This window comes from Hippopotamus amphibius, chromosome 9, assembly GCF_030028045.1.
Source record: "Hippopotamus amphibius kiboko isolate mHipAmp2 chromosome 9, mHipAmp2.hap2, whole genome shotgun sequence".
NCBI lineage: Eukaryota > Metazoa > Chordata > Mammalia > Artiodactyla > Hippopotamidae > Hippopotamus > Hippopotamus amphibius.
The window spans coordinates 110,046,504-110,065,402 of record NC_080194.1 but is presented as its reverse complement, the minus strand read 5'-3'; the positions used below and the strand labels follow the sequence as shown (position 1 = coordinate 110,065,402).

Sequence of the window (18,899 nt, the reverse complement as noted above, 5' to 3'; positions counted from 1 at the left end):
ACTGCACAGACTTGAAAGCAAAGATGGTGCTGAGTCATGCTGTGTGTGTCTGGTCCAGGCTCCAGCTCACTGCCTTTCTGAGACAGATTTGTGTTTGGAGACACTAGTGCTCGCGGGGACCTTGAGTGTGGAGCTGCTTCTGGGTCAGGATTCGCTTGCTCTGGACTGGATCTAGCGATGCTGGCCTGTGGTCACGATGCACTGCGGGGGCAGGGGGGGCTGTGCTCGGGACATGGGGGGCCTGGGGTGCCACCCTGGCTGCGTGAGGGGCCGAGGCTGGGCCGGGGAGGGTGGGCGGCCGGTACTAGGCACAGAGCGGGCTGGGCTCCCCGATTTGGGACTCGAGAGCGGGTGCTTTGCGTACCTTTCTTTGTCATCTTTACTAACGGAGGAGTCTCGTTTATCTACATCTCTATCTCTGTCATGAGCTGCAGCGGACGCGCTACGCTCCAGCTCCCCTGGCTTCAGCCAGGGCGGAGGGGTCGGGAACGACGGAGGCGTTCGGTGCAGCCGGTTCCAGGGCTCGTGAGGATTGCTAAAGTTCTGCACACTGGGGCCATCCTTGTGGCCGAACACTGAGTTGGGTGCTGAAATGGTGAAGTGGAGAACAAAAAGGTTTCAGAGAAATTATATAATCTGCTGTAATGAAGGTACTTACCAAAAAACTTTTAACAGCATTCAGAGTTAAAATGAATACATATTATTGGGAGCTGGAAAAGGAAAGGAGATTAACAGATTCATTAGAGGAGCTCGTCCTACACTGCAGAGGTAAGCAAGCTCACAGCTTTTTTTCTTTTTTCCCTTTTTTTTTTTTTTTAAACCAAAGTTAAAGGGGCAAGAGGGGCTGATTAAAAAGGAAAGGGACCCAGCAGGTATCAGGATCCCCTAGCCACGCCCATCTGGTGCATGCAGTCGTCCCTGAGCATGCACAGGGGTGTATCTGGATGGTGTGATGTAGGTTAATAGCTCAGTTCAGAGCGGAATTCATGGTTACCCTCTGCCCACCATGACCCTTTAATATAACTGCTGCCCTGTCCACAATCTTAGCGATCAAAACAAGCGTCTGCAGAGACCAGACAGGGTCCTGATCTAAATAGACACGTAGGGTCTCCGTGCTGCACGGGACTGTGAGGGCTGCTTCAGGCTGCACCGCAAGCCTCCTGCAGCTGGAGGGCGTGACGTAGGGATGGCACGGAAGAAAACAAGCGGCTATTCAGTGGCTTAAAGGATGTCTAGAATGGGAGCAGGAGCTGCACCTCCAGTCCTACTTTAGACAGACTTCTGAGTAGTGGGAAACGACACTGTCTTCCTGGATGATGCAGCTCCAAGTGTTGCCCTCTCTCGACTCTCCCGAGCCTGGTATTGCTTTCCTAGTTCAGTGCCTTTTCTCACTCCCGCTAAAGCAAGATGACGTTTTAAAGTTGTCTTCGTGTCTAATGGGAGCTGAGGCTAACATCTGGGATAGCAGAGATGGAAAAGGGATGAAACGATGAACTTCAGCAAACTCTTTGGAGTTCAATTGACTGTACAACCTTTCCCGACCCTCGGGAACACGCATCAACAGCGGGCTAGCCTTAAAACGGTGGTTTAGACCAAACTCCACTAATTAGGCCTGCTTTTGTAGTGTTATAACCTAAATTTGTTTCCCAAGAGCGTGGTTTCTTTTCATCTAGAAAGGTCTTGAGCCACAGACAGATCAGGAGATTATTTAATAGTTTCAGGCAGGTTTTAAAAAGTTAGAGGTACTCACTAACTGAAGGATTTCCAAGTCCCCCGAAGGCATTGCCACCAACGGCTGCCAGGCCAGTGAACGTAGATGGCCGGTTAAAAGGCTCTGCAGGGAAGATTGGGAAGAAAGACATGGTTGCAGGACTCCACTGAGCGAGGAAGAGCAGAGCTTCCTGGGAGCTGGGAAAGCGGTGGGGGATCCCTGCCCCGTTCATACTCAGACCTGACCTGTCCCGCTTCTCCCACCAGATTACGTGAAGGGGTTCCATCCTTTTGGATTTGGGCACTGGGTTAGCAGAATATTTATGAGAGCTGTTGTCTGGAACTGTGCATTTTGCCCCATTTCTCTTGTGCCAGGTGGGAATACTGCTCAAGCCCCACAGTGTGCTCAGATGCCTCCCTGCCTGTCTCCCCAAAATGTGCCCTGTAGGCTGGAACAGAAGTAAGACGGCAGCTTAAGATAAACCTCTCAATGAAATCCTAAGGGTGCATGTATCCTATACCCTGTCGCTGGGCAAACCACTGCCTGCATCTGCTTGTGCATGTGCAGAAAACATCACATAAATAAAGGCCACAAATAAAGCACCTTTACTGGGAAGAGAGAGATCAGTAGGGCCATGAAATGTGAAGTGATGAAAAAATAACCGATGCTGTCTCTTCATCACCATCTTTTTTTCCACCTCCAGGGGTGCCCTTATATGGGCCAGAGGTCACCATCTTCTCTGATGGGCAGGGACAGGCTGCTGTAAACGTGGATGCCCTGAGGTTCCAGGGCCTGGCTTTCACCCACCACACCCTCAGTAACTCCACACAGGACCATTACTGCGCACACATCTACTACTTGAAGAACCTGGCAAATGAGGTGCTGAAATCCTGGAGACGGATGGCGGGGATTCAAACTTCTACAAGACCTCCACCGTCTCCCAACACAGTAAGTGATTTATCTCGGACTGTGGCCCACTTGGCAGGAAGTGCAGCAGGAACAGAGTGGACAAAGGTTTTTCTGAGATACACACATCACTGCTGGGCAACTCACCGAGGTGAGCAGCAGGGTTAAGGAAGTTGCTGTGATGAGGAGGCGGCCCAAAAGGGGTGCCAGTTGGGTGTGCAGCACCTGCTAAGTCAAACAGAATGGAGTTAGATTTCAGAGGAGGCCAACTTCTGCAATGCCATTGGCTCCTGGTCACCAAAGGCCCCCAGGAGAGACGACGTTGAAGTGAGAACACAGCTGAAGTCCATCCAGGCAACACCCGCGGAAAGAGAAACAGGCTTCTCAGGAGGCAGAAAATAAATCACCCCCTTTCTTCCTTCCTGGCTGGGCTGGCCGCCACCAAAAAGAGGTATTACTTTTTAAAGATGGCGACAGACAGTACGGGGAACATGGAGAAATACCGCCAGTGGCGCAGTGGGTGCTGTAACCAAGTAAGTGTGGAGAAATGCCGGGTTAAACACGTGAAGCAAGGTCCTTTACTGAAGGACTGGGAGCCGTGACTACGTTCACTCAGTCTCCAAGAGGGCACCATCTGGCCATGGGCTACTTTCTTCAGAGACATCTCTGGGGGTAAGACTTTCACTCTGAGAAACACCGCCTCATCCGGGTTCAGGAGCAGCCGTCACGAAGCTGCGTCTCTGGGCTGCACTGTCTGGGCCTTTGCGGAATCTCCTTTCCTGAGACTGTGTTAGCCGTCACGGACTTGCACTGAAAGCACGACCCTACGAAACTCACGGTGAGTTACATCAGGTGTAGGAAACAAGTCCTCAGAGCCAGGAAAAGTGCATTTGTTCACTGACTTCTGGACACTGATAATCTTAAATTGCCTCTATTAGTCTTTGCTTTGACTGCCAGGGAACTCGGGTCTACCTTAGTGCTTGTCTATCCTTAGGTTCTCCCTTTATCCACATTTCCTCCTCTATACTTGGCCTTGAACAATATGTATTTCCTTAGGATACTTCATCCTTTTCTTGAAGGAAGACAGACACAGAGGATGTGCACATGTGAAGTAGGGGAGGACACCATTTCCAAATGTTTAGGGCATCCACCTGGCATGCCGACATGCAGCTGAGGAGGTAAGTTCTCTGGGAGGCAGGCTTGGCTCTAGACAAGAGCTAGGCCAAGGTCATCTGAAGAAGCCCCCTTAGTTTATTTCAGGCACTAGTGCCCAACAGCAAGACGAAAGTGGCTGAATGTAACAAGTATGTGTAAATTAAACTTACTATTTGAAAGTTTCACCATTCTGGGAAAGAGTCTGATACTGCTTACACTAGAAAAGACTACCTTCTAGATTGGACGTATACACAGGGCCTGAGCGGACTTACTAATAACTGTTCCAGGAATCCCTTGCATTTTGACTATGTTCCTATAAAAATTCCTTCAGAAACATAGATTAAGTGGAGGAGGGTGATCCCTTTAGCACCTATTAGTGTATGTCTGGGGTTTTTATTCCCCAGCCTGGACGGGCCCCGTGGGCCTGGGGTGTGGGGGACACCATGCGGCCCAGGAGCTCAGCACCCGAAGGCACCTGAGGAGGTATCTGTTCAGCCGTAGGTGGGGACTTGTTCTCCATCCGGAAGAGGCAACAGTGACACCACCTCCACAGAGCGCACACAGCCCAGCACATGCATCAGGCGTGAGCAGTGCCGCCAGCTACAGAAACATCTGGCTGCTGCCTGTGCAGTACAAGCTCATTAATGCTTCGGCGAAGGTGGGAGCTCCGCTCAGCCCAGGGGTGCCTCACAGTTCGAGAATTATCGAAGCAAAAGACGCCAGGGAGAAACCTCTCTCTCTCTTAAAAACTGCTCTTCATGGAGCCCTATCTCAGAGCCTAGGTGCCGTGGTAACAAAGCCTTCAAGCATATCCCTAGATGGAACTGACAGAGAAACACCTGAGACCTTGGGAGCCCGTGTACCAGGCACTGTGCGCTGACGGTGGTTTTAGAAAAGACTGAACATTAAGGAACCTTTGGTACCAGTAGGGCTGCTCTTGTCCACCTAACACTCCTGACGGCATCTGTGTTTGTCTGTTCCTGGAGCAGGACCGGGCCGGTCATCTGATACAGGGATGATCAGGGACCCACTTCGACTCACCTACAAGGCACCGGGGAGTGTCTCCCCTCTGAGGTTAATGAAAAGACCTCTTGGGGGCTTTACACACCGTCCCCCAAATTTTCTGCATCGTTACAACCAACCAGGCGAGAATGTTAAGTCCTGTGATAGAGAAAACCAGCAACCGACCGATTCCCCCTCCCCGTCACAGACCATACCGCGGGCAACTACCTTAACTGTATTTCTTTATTCTCAGACCCTCGAACACGCATGCCTGAGCACCACGGTGTGAAACCACCAAGTGCTCTGCGGGCAGGGGCCGTCAGAGCAGCCACACCCTTACACGATTCCCAGCGTCGTTTCCTTCCGATGCGCCCTTGTGGGCTCTCAGATCTTTCTCAATAGCATCTGACACGCTTGTGAGTTATAGTGGTTTAATATGGAAGCAACTAAAGAGCCGAACATGAGTCCCCGAAGGGAGAGACGGTCTTTCTTCCTTCTTTCATGGAAGAGGGCACCTCCATGGAGAAGGGTTCCTCTCTTGAGATGTGCTGTGATGCGGCCTGGCAAAGTGGCATAAATCGCCTCTTTCAGGCGGCCCAGAGCTCAGACATAACTCACCCAGCTACCTGGGAACGGCGTTTCCCAGCTCTCCCCCACCCTGCGGAACTCACCAGCGGCAGAGAACAAAGTCGAAGGCCGTGCCAGGTCGTGGGGGTGGTGGATGGCTCCAAAGAGGCTGGGACCTGGAGGACGGCTCAGGAACTCGGGCTTCAGGCCAAAGTCCAGCTTGTGTGGGTCTGACTGCATCTGTTTCTACAGCAGCAAGGGGGAAGGAAAGGATAGAACCCCAAGAGAAACAGCAGGGAGGAAAAATATTAATGAGGAGCCTGAGAGAGTCAACCCTGTGAACAGTGCAGTGGGGCCCTGAGCCCTGGTCAGGTTCAAGTTTACAAATGCTGTGCGAACACAGCAACCCACAAACCATTTAACCCTCAAATGCCAGAAAAGAAGGTCCACTTCAGAGGGGCCAGCAGGACCTGCGGCTCACAGCAGAAAAGTCAAGGGGCAAAACGTGGGTGTGGTCTTTAAGGTTACACGGTCTGAGGGATAACACCATATCCTAGTTACTCAAACCACTGCCGTTCCGAAGTACTTTATGATTTGCTGCAAAGGTTCATTTTAGCAAGTTTTTAAATGATAGTCTTTTAAAGCTCATTTTATTAGGAATTCTGCATGAATAATCTGCTATGTAAATTAATTGTTTAATGACTCTTTGCTGTACTCTAACAGATCACAGTACATTAGTAGCTGAAAGTTATTAAGAAATATTTGCACGCCTAAAAGCTAATTTTCAAACGATCGTTGTTACATATTTTTAAAGAAACAAACAGAAACAAAGTAGGGATGTTAATTTAACTACCAGGGGCTTTTACTGTGCCGACTGTCCCCAGTTACCTGAGATCAGGCCAGACCAGTAAACTTTCCAGAAGCTCTCCTGCTGTGAAGTCCTTGCCATCAACTGCAACCTCTCTGTTTCCTCTCATGTGTATACCCACCCGCGAGCCAATCTGTCATCTTACCTTCCTCTGAGGCTGGCAGCCTCTCCTAGAGCATGGTTCCAAGCTGCCTGACCTTCTTGATTCTCAACAGCCTTCTTGGCACTGGCCTCACACCTGCCCCGATGAGCACCAGCCCCTGACGCGCGCCTGGTCTCCCTCCCCTTGCCGGCTCCTCTCAAGCTCTCCAGCCTCCCAGTCCTCCGCGGCCCTTCCTCGGTTTCCGACCTTCCCCCTTCCCACCTTTTCGGCTCATCGGACGCTCTCTGTCCGTCTGGACCCGCTCCGCCTCAAACTCCCTCATGTTCTGCCGCGAGTAAATCCTCGCCCCGTCACACAGTAACATCAACAAGGAGGCATCTGATCTAGCTCGTGAGAGAATCAGGGATGAGGGGTTTGCCATCCCCTCGCGGCTGAACCCTACCATCCAGCAATCCCACTCAGCCATCCTACCCAGGTACAGGGAAACCCACCCGAAACCCTCAAGCTGGCAGCGACACCCCTGGAAGCAGACAGCATGTTCACCGTTTGTGCCTCACACACCGATCCTCACTACTGAACTCTGAGCAACTAGACACTGGGACAGAGGTGTGCCCTGAGCCGGTAGCGGTGAAGAAGCTACAGGCAGTGGGATTCTCCTAAGAAGTATCTGGTGACTGGCTGAAAGAACAAGTGAATGAACATCACAGAGAAAGGGCACCATGCAATTTCTGCTCAAATCTACAGGCAATTCTCTCATGAAAGTCCCACTATCAAGTAATAACCAACCCCCCAAACAAAGCTGCTAATCCACTATGAATCTATAAAAATCTTTTAATCTTTTGAGTGTCTCCTTTAATTTGGTTGCCATATAATTTAGTGCTAATACGGCACGGTACACAGCACAGTTCCATTAACCACAACTTAGGTCCATGAAGCAAAATGGAGCTTGGGGATTACAAAGAATTTGCTGGAAAGGGAAGATGAACAGCTATCGCCTGTGCAAGAGGTCTTCCTAATTGAATTGGGATAATGAACGTTTGAGTCACTGGGGACACGCTTGTGGGAAGGAAGATGCTAAAGTGGCACCTTTGACATCCTTCATCGCTTTTAACCAAACAAGTTACAAGGAGGATGTGTTTTACCCACCGTTCCGCTAACCACATCATCCAGAACAAAAGTGAATTGAACTAAGCATCAAAATCTAGTTAGCTCTGCAAAGCACACGCGTTTTCTAACGAAGCTAAACCATAAGGTTTCTAATTAAACCTCGCCTAACACTAATGTCAAGGTGAGCAAAACTCACTAATGGAATATTCTGAGGAAGAGCAGGTATTTGGCACGAAAGCAAGATACCTTGGTGACCTCATTCACAGAGGGTGGCTTTTTATTTTCTAACTAGGTTGGTTTTTTAAAAATTGTTTAACCACTTTAAAAAAAAAATTCTGGGATGACTAGCTCTCCCTCCTTTTTTTATTCTGGTGACGGCCCCCAAGTGCTGTTAGGACTAAAAGCTTGTTCATGAAAAAATGGATTCCAATAGAGGCTTACTGGAATTAGTTGATTGGTATAGTTACACAGACTATAAATACCCAGCCTGTAAAATCTGGACTTGTCAGTTCCTTTGGTCCCTAAGGTGACTAGTGATGTCATATCTGGTCACCTGCAGAAGTTCTCCCTCTCTTTCCTATTTCATCATAAAGTCCTGGTAAAGCATGGAATGTATTCATCTGTATGATGAAAATATCGACAAAAAAGAAAAATCTGAGGACAGGTAAGGTCACCAGCCAGACGGTGGTTCTGATAAGCACTGACTATAGTCTGACCTCTGGCACTGGTCATCAGCAGGATGAAGGATCGTGTGGCTAGGTCACTGCAAACCAAATACCACTCCTGGAAGAGGAATTTTTAATGGTATGAATTGCTAGTGGAAGCACCATATAGGCCTAAATCAGTAACATCATATAGGGCACGAAGCGTCATCTTCTCCAAAGCCATAAAATGAAATGAGTAGCAACAAGGTCCTACTGCACAGCACAGGGAACTACATTCAATATCCTGTAATAGAACCATGATGGAAAAGGAAAAACATTTTTCTAAGTGCTTGGTGGGGGTGGAGGGGGTGGGGGGCGGGGAAGAATGTACCAGTTCTTACAGAAAACTTTTCATGTGTAGCTGTTCCTAGAAATCCACATTTAAGCTCTTTGGATCAATGAGATGACAAAATCAATAAAAAAGAACAAAGAAAACCATCAGGATGTTATCCGTTTGCTTCTGTTTTGTTATTTCGCTGGTGCTTTCCCTAATTAATAGTAAGATTTTCGAAGAGCTTTTCTAAGAGAGACGATCTTGCCTGCTGTGGGTCTTCAGAATCTGTTTCAATGCTTCCTCAATCAGGAGATCACACACCCGCAGGCCCTCCCGACCCCCACGACTGGGAAGGCAAGACTGACCTTGACTTTCTGTTGGTGGTGGTAGATCTGCCAGGCAATATGAACATGCATAGCGCACCACTTCCCTGGTTTCTGAACAAGAAAGAGCAATGTGGTCAGAAAGAAGACTTTCAGAGAAAAAATGAAAAAATACCTTCAATTTCCCCAAAGCTTTCAGCAGATTTGGGCCGCAGAGGCTTTTTCCATGAAACAAGAATGCTTTGTCCCCTGCAAGGGCCTTCTCTCAGCAGCGGTCCAGGGCCCCGGCCGCAGGGAGCCACAGTGGGCTGTGCCTCTCCTCCCACGGGAGCCTGAGCTGCACTTCCCCCGTTACCAAGGATAACGTGGCAGAGCCTGAACCCCACTTTGTGCCTCCTCTCTCTCTCTTCTGGCGCCAGCTGGCAGGCCTGGTGGAGTGAAGCCCTGCTGAACAAATGTGGCCAGGCTATAATGCAAATCGGCTGTTCAGAAGAGCTAATTAGTGCATGTCTTTGAACCAGTTCGAACATAAGAGAGGGGACAGAACCTGTGTCACCTCCCCCAACACTGGGCTGTTTCTCTTTTTAAACCCCCAAAGTGGAACAAAGAAATCCACCACATTTTTATTGAAGCCCAGTTCCCCCAAGTGCTTCCCTAAGAGTCCACGACCCATTCACGCTGGGTGGTGTTATTCATTTCTAAATGAGACAAGAGAAGACACAGAGAACGCGCGCCTTCCTCCTCTTCAGCCCTCTGCGGAGAGCGAGCACCCACCCCACCCTCTGGGAGGGCATCGACCCTCATCTCTCAAGCGAGTTCACGTCTTGCGTTCTAAGCTGGGGAGTAGCTGTGAGCTCTGTCTCACCCCCTGGGGGGCAGGGACCACCTCGTCCCACGTCACTTGTATTCCTGCTACATAATCCACCCAAGCTTCCAAACAGGCGCTCAGTAACTACAGGATGGATGAGAAGAAACACGGCCCCATTCCTACACCAGCAAAGGACAGATGCTTCTGGTTTCTATATTACGGAGCTGTTTCTGAAATATATACTTAAATCCACGTTTGGGTTCAGTTCCCTTATAACGAAATTATGGGTCGTTTGAAATCGCCTAAGTGATGACACCATCCTCCTTTTCCCCCCTTTGGAGGAAATGAATTACCTGATTATATGCACCAGAAAGGGGTTAAGTAGAGAAATCTACTATCCATCCATCTTCCATCCAACCATCCATCATCCCACCTCCACCCCCTGCACATACACCAGGGAAGTCAGCATTTACTCAGGGGGCATCTGCTGGCCATGCTCCAGACCTCTGAAGACAAACCAGTGCTTCTAGCAGCCCTTTTCTCCATCAGAGAAAAAGGTCGTACGGCTGTGACAAGTCAACATGACTCAGTGTGGAAAGAGGCAGCCACCAGCCCAAACGGAAAGACACAGTAGAACTCAGTGGAATCCTAACTTCAGCCCATAGCTTAAGTCTTTCCCTTAAGTTTCCACGAGTCGGACCGTTTACCAAACTAACAAGAGAACCTGACTCAGCTGAATTTTATATGTTCACTTTACCTCAACGGCCTGGCTTCCTCCAACATGCAAAGCAAGACCAATTAGGCCATTTTCAATCACACTCTCTGCAAACCCAACCACTGTCATTCCAACATCTGACTCCAGCACTTCTGTGGCTTGTCTCCTTCTGATGGATTTGTATTTTTAACCCCCAGGGAGTCAAAGAGGGGCTGCAAAACAGTTCTAGAAGAAGCTTTCTTACCCTTAACATAGGTCTGAAAGGATCTGTCAACTGTGAAGAGAAAATGACAACTTGGTTACATGCCTGTCACTCAAACAATCGCTCTAATTAACAAATTTGTAGTGCTTCATTAGGAGGGGAAATTAAAATGTTAGAATTTTACTTTTAAATGAAGCCCTTTTAGAGAATAATTAACCCATTTTCACACTATCAAAAGTGCCAAGCGTCCCCTCCCCCACCTCACCAGCCTTGGTACACCGCCGCTGACAAGCCCGGACACGTTTCATCAATAGCGATTTGCCCCCTGGCAACACGATTTGCTCACGTTACACTTCTGAGGAGTTTCCCTGTCTTGAGCGGCCCTTCTGAACCTCACCACATGGCTCTAAGGGAGATGGCCTTCAGGCCATGGACTTGAAAGGCTGGATTCTAACGATACCTGGGGAGAAGGGTCCTTTCCAGACAGGGTAGAAAGAGGCTATCTTTAATGACTACCCTTAATCTGATGACCATGCATCACTTAGAGGTATCAGACGTTTTAAAGAAGTTCACTAAACATCATACAAATAGTTAAGCTGTTGAGTCATTTTACATTTTACCTCACTCTGGTCATCAATTTCCGACTGCCCTTACCCAGGGACAAAGACAGTGCTGTAAAAGGTAATCATTTTTTTTTCACATTTATTATGAAGATGAATGACAATGAGACAAGGTTATAGCTACTGTGTAACTTCAGATTCTTTGCGTGAGCTGGTCTGCGTAAAACAACCAAAGTATAACAGATACTCATGTAGCTCCAGAGACAGAAGCATCCACGTTACAAGTACAGTGGCTGGTGGAGCTGTGTGCTACACTGAGCTCCAGGAAGAGAAACGCAGAGTGCTTTTCCACGCAAAACATTTTATAGCTGTTTCTTTTGTGTGAGAGATTTTAGGAGATGGAGACAGAGAAAGCTGGTTGGAGTAGAAGCTCCACAAGCTCAGAGGGTTGGACTCCTTGGCTTGGACCATAAGCCATCCCCCTTTGCCCCATGGTAAGTCACTCCCCTGGTGTCACACGGCCTCAGGACAGGTTCTGTTTTCTAAGAGTAACTAGCGTCTTCTGTAAACTAGAAGGAAGAGCTAAGGCAGCAGCCACTCGGCTGGGTCGAGGAAGGTGTGAGCGCCGGGCTGGCTGTCCTGGGGAGACACATCTGCTGTTTGTTACCAGAGACCCAGCCTGACCTTGCACTTACCCTCGGGTCTTTTTGGAGAAGAGTGTGTGGGACCGTCCCAGGTCGGGCAGCAACATCAATCGGGTTGGACGTCTACAAAGGAATCAGACCACAGCTTAGGAGACGTATGACACGGGACACGAAAGCAAGGTCTTGCTTTCTTTCTAAATGACAGAGTCCCAACATCCCTTTTTTGTTTGTTTCTTTCTGGGATATGCGAGTTAACGGATCCACTTTCCTCCGTGACCACACATGCCCTTTGTGAGGACCCCGGCTCCCCATTTCCCCAGGGGACCCTGCCCAGAGCCTGCCCTCTCCAGCAACAGCATCTCCAGGCGGAGAGAGGCGAGACACACATGCAAGCCCGGCCCTGACATCTGTCTTCTTCCGAGTCCCTCACAGCCCTGTCATTGTGGTTGTTTTTTTTTTTTCTTTTGCTTTATGACCAAACCTTCCAAGAAATGCTTAAGTGAACATCATTATCATCTGCCATATCAGCTGCTTCTCATCAGAATAACTGAAGTGTCTTACAGACATGAAGCTCTCTCTCTATATTTTAACTGGCAGACGTTAACAAGGAATTACACTCAGTAATTACTCATTAGCAGTGGTGGGAATGGGACAAGAGAACCTAATTTGGGGACCACACAGACCTACTGTTAAGTGATTTCTAAAGTAATTCTGCGCCATCTCTTCCATTCCCAACACCATTCTTAACTATCGTTAATAATATCAACCTTATCTGTAGGCTTTTGTCCTCTGAATGAACGACAACAACAAAAAGCCCACTGCAGGCACAAGGCACTACTTTCCGGTGGGTAAAGGATTTAGAATTTTTTCCTCCAGGTATTTTATTTAAGAAACCACGACGTCTGTGAATCATCCCTGCACACCAGGAAGTTAACTCGTGTGGAAAAAGAGCCCGCGTTTAGGCACCGAGCTCGCCTACAAGGAGAAGGGGGCAAAAAAGGAATGGAAGAAAAGAAAGCAATCAGCTGCTGCAGGACTAACAATTAAGCTGGAGTTGTTAACAGCCTGATTTGCATACATATGAAGAACTCCGCTAATGAACTGCAATCTACATATTCAATCAGTCAGCCGGCCTGGAAAGGCCAATTTCTACACCAGGAGAGACACTCTCTTGCCCAGATGTAGTTTTCTGTGTGATTGGATAATTGTGAGTGAGGGAAATAGTCTAATTTATTAAGTGACCTACCAGTCTGGCTGGGGATGCACTAGAGATTTCCTGCAACCTAGAGGGGACAGACCAGGCTCTGAGAGGGCAGTAAGGAGCTGATGTGAGAAAGGAGTTTAAAAACCGCCATCATCTCATCCCAAAATCTGAGGTGTTGAGCCCGGCCGTCCTCACACCCTGTGGAGATCTAACCCAGCACAGGAGCTGCAATTCCACGCAGGCCCCTGTGGTTTCTAAGGTGCAGCCATCCTGCCCCTGATGCTTTTAAAATTTTTTTCCTCTTTTCTAATTTTAGGGCAGCGTGCCTTTGTTACTGTCATATGTGCTCATCTTGGCAGACTCTGGCCCCAAATTCGCACTTTATCTTTGAAACGAGATGGCAATGAAAGAAAACCAAAATCACACACAGCAAAATTCCCTACTTTACAATCAGAGAATGGTTACTAACATGAGAAATACACTGTTTTTTAAAAATACATCATTAGTGTAATATAAATTGCTTTACAATGTAATGCTAGTTTCTGCTGTACAACAAAGTGACTCAGCTATATGTATACATATATCCCCATATCTCCTCCCTCTTGAGCTTCCCTCCCACCCTCCCCCTCCCACCACCTCTCTCCCACCCCTCCAGGTCATCCCAAAGGACCAAGCTTCTCTCTCTGTGTATACAGCAGCTTCCCACTAGCTATATATCTTACCTTTGGTAGAGTATATATGTCAATGCTACTCTCTCACTACGTCCCAGCGCCCTGCCCCCCACTGTCCTCTAGTCCGTTCTCTACGTCTGAGTCTTTATTCTTGCCCTGTCACTGGGTTCATCAGTACCATTTTTCTAGATTCCATATATATGCGTTAGCACATGGTATTTGCTTTTCTCTTTCTAACTTACTTCACTCTATGACAGTCTCTAGGTCCATTCACCTCACTACAAATATCTCAATTTCATTCCTTTTTATGGCTGAGTAATATTCCATTGTATCTATGTGCCACATCTTTATCTATTCACGTGTCAACGGACATTTAGATTGTACCCATGTCCTGGTTATTGTAAACAGTGCTGCAATGAACACTGGTACATGTATCTTTTCGAATTATGGTTCCTTCTGCTTTTTTGGTATGAAAATCAAGTAGAGGGTATAATAGATGTAAAGTCACAAAAAGGTAGAGTGTTCTGAGATTTAATGCCCTAATTTTGGCCCTCAGAGATAACTCTAGCCCAAGTGGAGGAGAATATCACTGGCTAGGCAGAAAAGAATTCAGTTATTATAAAGGGTGAAAGGTTAATTCATCTCACAGAAGGATGGTAGTAGTCTTGACCTTGGGAGGCGTGGCCATGGCAGCAGGGTGGGAGGCCTGAGAGAAGGCAGAAAGGGAGAAGAGTACAGACAGGAAGGTGCTGCCCTCCACCTGGAGGCAGACTCTATCTGCAGACTGATGGGGCTGAGGGATGAAATGAGGGAGAATGAGAAGGATACAGTTTTAGTTTGGAACCTTTTCCTCCCTTCCATTCAAATCAACGAAGGCTCAGCTTTGCATCTTTGCTACTCATGGACATGCTCAAGGATAACTTGGTGCACATATAGCTGACGTTTCATACCATTCCTGACCAGAAGCGTATGTCTACAATCTTGGTGGAAAAAAAAAAAAACTGTATACTCTACAGAGCACAAGAAATCCTAGCTCAACTGAGATGACATGGGTAGTACAGGTGAAAATTTAAATTCTGACTGAGTTTTAACGCTAGATGGACTAGGAGAAAATATTCACACTCTAATCCCGATGGTCAATTTGGTTGGAAAAACGAGTCCCTGGCAGGTAAGAGGATGGGAAGCTACCCGCTTGCCTAGTCCGAGGCTCCACTTACAAGTATGCCGGTGTGTTTTCGCTGTAAGGTTTCTTACCTTCGGCTGAAATGCTCCTTGCAGTGAACCAAAAGGGCCAGTGGGCGGAATCATAGGGGGGATGCCCGATACAGCAGGAGGATAAGAATGGAAGAGCTGTGGCCAAAGATGGAGAGGGGGGAAGAAAAGATTTTAGTAGGAGGCAAATGATACTTTTAAATTCCCTTCCCATAGAGAAAGACATCAACATTAGCAAGCCAAGTAATCTCAGTTTGATGCTATTAGTCAAGAAGCCACAATGAAATGATCACACAGATGTGCCATGAATACTTAACTTAAAAAGTTAAAAGTAGTTCAGAATCAATCAGCCAACAAATGATGTCCCAGATGAGGACATCATTAGAAAGGGAGCTTTTCTAATTATTAATTGTTAAATCGGATAGAAGCCCTAAATGGTTGGAGATTTTAATGCATATCAAAAACAGGAGGGGGTGCTGAGCCAAATAAGATGCCCAGAAAATTACAAGTTAATTAGAAAATGAAAAAAAGGGAAAGAGAGAGAAAAAAAAAAGGGAAGAAAAAAGAAGCAAGTCTTTATGGATTCCAGGATTTTAAACCATTAAAACTCAATTAGTACTTTTAGATTTTTTAATAGTTTTGAGGAAATGAGAAAATATTCACAATCCTTGCTTCATTAGGTTGTTTGGTAAGTGGCAGTTCCAGAGGACAATTTGTCTAAATGACAAATATCTGTGGAAGGGGAAAGTCAAATGACTCAGTATACTTTCAATGGAGCTGCCCAGTTTTCTATACGATGGATAAGCTCGCTGGAGGCTATTCAAGCCAATCGCCTGACGTGTCAGTCTGACCGCTCAGTGGAGGGAGAAGAATGATTCTGAATTAAAAATACGAATTTTCTTGAATGAATAGTTTACAGAGGACACAATGGAGGAGAGAAATATACAGCCGTACTGAAGACAATGCAGACACATCTTTTCCTAAAAATTTACTACTTCTGAGATTCTATCGCTCTGGTTCCTTTTGCTTGGAAAAAATCACCATACAGATGTTTTAGGAACGTCCCGCCCTTATGTTGCACAGTAGGTCAAAAATACAATAATAATTCAAGCTTTTCCCAATAATGCATTTCTGTGAGCTATTTCTGGGTAATGGCTGAAACCCACATTTCACAATCCTGTTTTTAGAGCACGGACTTTTTCCGTTGGTCTTTATTTCATTTTGCTCCCTTCAATGATGCAGCAAAGTTTTTTCAGACTAATTGATATTGAACTAAATCCACTTAAACAGTGATTGCAAACCAAGTGCCCTCATTTAAAACCACTTTTAAGTCTAAAGTTGTGTTTTAGATACTTGAGTGCATTGTATCTTAATTCCCCTTATAACATCCTAATCCCCAAAACAGGGGAGACTAAGTACTTCATATATTATCCACTATAACTAATAATATGAAATAACTCTCCCCCAGCACACTGTACGAAGCAGAGTAATTAAATACATCACACTAAAACACACTCAAATTCCTATTACTCTGCCTCCAGGTGGGTATTTTTTCCTTTAATGTTTTCAATTTAAAAATTAGATTTTCTCACCATTTTCCTTTTGCTCTAGTCCATTACTGAGCCTCTTCAAACATAGCTGACTATTCCACCCCTTGGCTAAAAATCTGAAGTACTTAAGTAATAAAACATGAACCTTCCAAAAATTCAGGTCTGCAGACTTATTCTCCATCTTAAATCTAGGACTCTCTGTGGAATATGTATATGAAAAGACACTACATGGGGTCCTAGGAAGTAAACTGAGCTACCAGTAGAGCAGCTAAACTTTCCTGAGAATGCTTTTGTTAGCTGGCCTTTAACCTGGCAAATATAGGCAAAGGGCAGAAATCAGGTGATTATTAAGGGTGGTACCATTCATGAAATCGATGCAAAGAGAAAACTCACAGCTCTACTGGATTCTGCATGTCCATTTAAAAAATGCTTTTGTGTTACAGTTCTGAGCAGAACAGTTCTGAACAATTTGGGGGCCCAGGCGCTCACATATGCTTTCCTCACCCCTTTCTGAAGAGGCTCTCCTCAGGCCATTTCTGAGTGTCTCTCCATAAGTAATTCGTAATTGATTTTGAACATTGTCTAGTCTTGACTTTTCAGCTAACTTCTCAGCTTTGGACTAACACAGTGTCTAATTATCTGGTTCAAAGTATGAATGAATTCACAGGCTTGGCTGACCTATTAAGTAGCACTTCTATTTGGACAGTAAGGTAACACTATTCAAAAATAAAAGCAAGAATAGTTTAATACGGTGAATCAACATGGCTACAGGCAGTTGTTAAACTTCCTTCTTTCTGGTTTCATTTAAAAAATATACATAAACCGTTGAGAAAAGAAACTTGCAAAATTTCAGGTAAAAATGATGCAGTATACACTCCATAATCAAAATATCATGGTAAGACATTCAAGGTTTTTGTTATAAAAGAAGCCCTCATCTTGTAAGTCACTAAACATATAATTTAGGTTGGTGCCAATTGAAGTTCCAGACCATACTCTTAAAATTGCATGAAACGATTTAAAAAAAAAAGTGGTTTTTTTTTTTTAAATAAAGAAAGAGTTTAGAGAGAAAAAAAATCCTGCATTTCAATGTCAAGACCTTCTTTTATTTAAATGACATCTTTCTTCGCAGTTGTAATGAGCTCAGGAGAACAGTACCAGGCATGAGGAAAAGGGATCGAGAGTGTAGACATGAAAGTCTGCTTTTTGAAGTCATGAGTTAAAAAGATAAGGTTCCTTCTTTGGAGGAAATAATTCAGGATGAATTTCAGAGTCTCCTGAAACTCTAAGGGTTAACCGCGGACGCCCCACTTTGCAGGACAGAGGCCTGGCTGCCAGGGAAGCCCACCTTTGCTTTAAAGTCTTAGGAGTGCTTATGATCTTTTGATTCAGAAGATGATACTGCATCTTTACTGAAAGCAAACGTCACAAAAGCAAGCATCCAAACTGACGAGGAGCAATGGGAATTCTTGCAAAGATGATTAAGGAAGGCTGCTAGTCATTTACTGATCTGTGGCGAGAGCACAAAAAATGGAAAAGCAGTTACATTAAATGGGTAGCATGGTAGCAAGACTCACACTGTGCCGGTAGAATGGGTCAACTTTTGTTGGGTATTTGTCAAACTGTAAAGGGATCAAAGCAAAAGCTAGTTACTTAAAGAATCTACATTTCTGTTCACTGCTTCAGCGGAGGCTGCCCTAAGCAAGCTTCTCTGCCATCACGCTGCCATCAGACTGTGACCTCACTGTATACGAAACCATCCCAAGCTCCTGAGTCACTCTGACAAGAAATCAACAGGAATGGAACATCAAAGTGGAAACCCATTCAGTGCGTTTAGGTTGTGGCCGCACGAGAGTGGCTTTCTTTCTAGGCTATATTTAGAGATTGGCACACACCAAACATCTGAAACTGGAGAGAAGAGGCAATTGTTCAGATAAATCAGAGACGTGAGCAGTGGGTCTGATTTATCCAGAGAATTCCCTCCATTTTCATCTTCACTTTGGCAGAACTGTACATTCAGCTGTTTTCTGAAATGTATTACCCCCAAATACAAGGCAATTTGGGCGAGGTCTCAGAACCTCTCTTTTGAGCAGAAAAGAGAAAATACCATTATTTCTTCTAAATAATGTCATCATCATCCTGTGCTGTAACTCCCCTCGGTTAAATTTAACGTATCTGTGAAACAGCTCACTCAGACTGGTATAAACTCCTTCCCCAGATAACAGGTCCTTAAAAATATAACTGTTGAGAAGTATAGTTCATCCAGAAAAAAGACACAGGATTTATCATAGGACAAATTGTTGGTCCCAAGGCCTCACCTCTGATATTCTCCTAAATAAAATTTATAAAATAAACTTTGAAATATATATATAAAAAAAATTAAGTTAAACAAAATGGGGGAGGGGGAGGGAGGAGAGGATGCAAAGTTCGGTGAATCACGGAATTCAAATCTATCCTCATGATGCCTATATTAACTGCCTTAAAATCAAATATTTCCTGAAATATTAAAAATTAAGTAAGTAAAACACTTTAATAGTTACTGCTACGAACAGGCCAGGCCTCTATCTCAGAATACTCAGCCTCCTAATATGGTACTATTCCTTACAGTTCCCAAGT

General features: G+C 45.9%; 1 protein-coding gene across 5 annotated transcripts in view; it reads right to left on the bottom strand.

The window, feature by feature from the left end:
* The window catches only part of AUTS2 (activator of transcription and developmental regulator AUTS2), a 1,103,682-nt gene that overhangs the window by 4,052 nt on the left and 1,080,731 nt on the right, over positions 1–18,899 (bottom strand). For 2 of the 5 annotated variants that reach the window (XM_057695934.1, XM_057695932.1), the window contains exons 10-18: positions 17,861–17,905; positions 14,779–14,874; positions 11,701–11,772; positions 10,488–10,517; positions 8,763–8,834; positions 5,446–5,587; positions 2,765–2,845; positions 1,751–1,834; positions 365–587 (exon numbers count right to left, since the gene is read on the bottom strand). In XM_057695934.1, coding sequence (XP_057551917.1) covers positions 365–587; positions 1,751–1,834; positions 2,765–2,845; positions 5,446–5,587; positions 8,763–8,834; positions 10,488–10,517; positions 11,701–11,772; positions 14,779–14,874; positions 17,861–17,905 — 845 coding nt within the window. The remainder of the gene's footprint in view (positions 1–364; positions 588–1,750; positions 1,835–2,764; positions 2,846–5,445; positions 5,588–8,762; positions 8,835–10,487; positions 10,518–11,700; positions 11,773–14,778; positions 14,875–17,860; positions 17,906–18,899) is intronic. The other 3 variants (XM_057695931.1, XM_057695933.1, XM_057695936.1) reach the window with 2 other exon arrangements.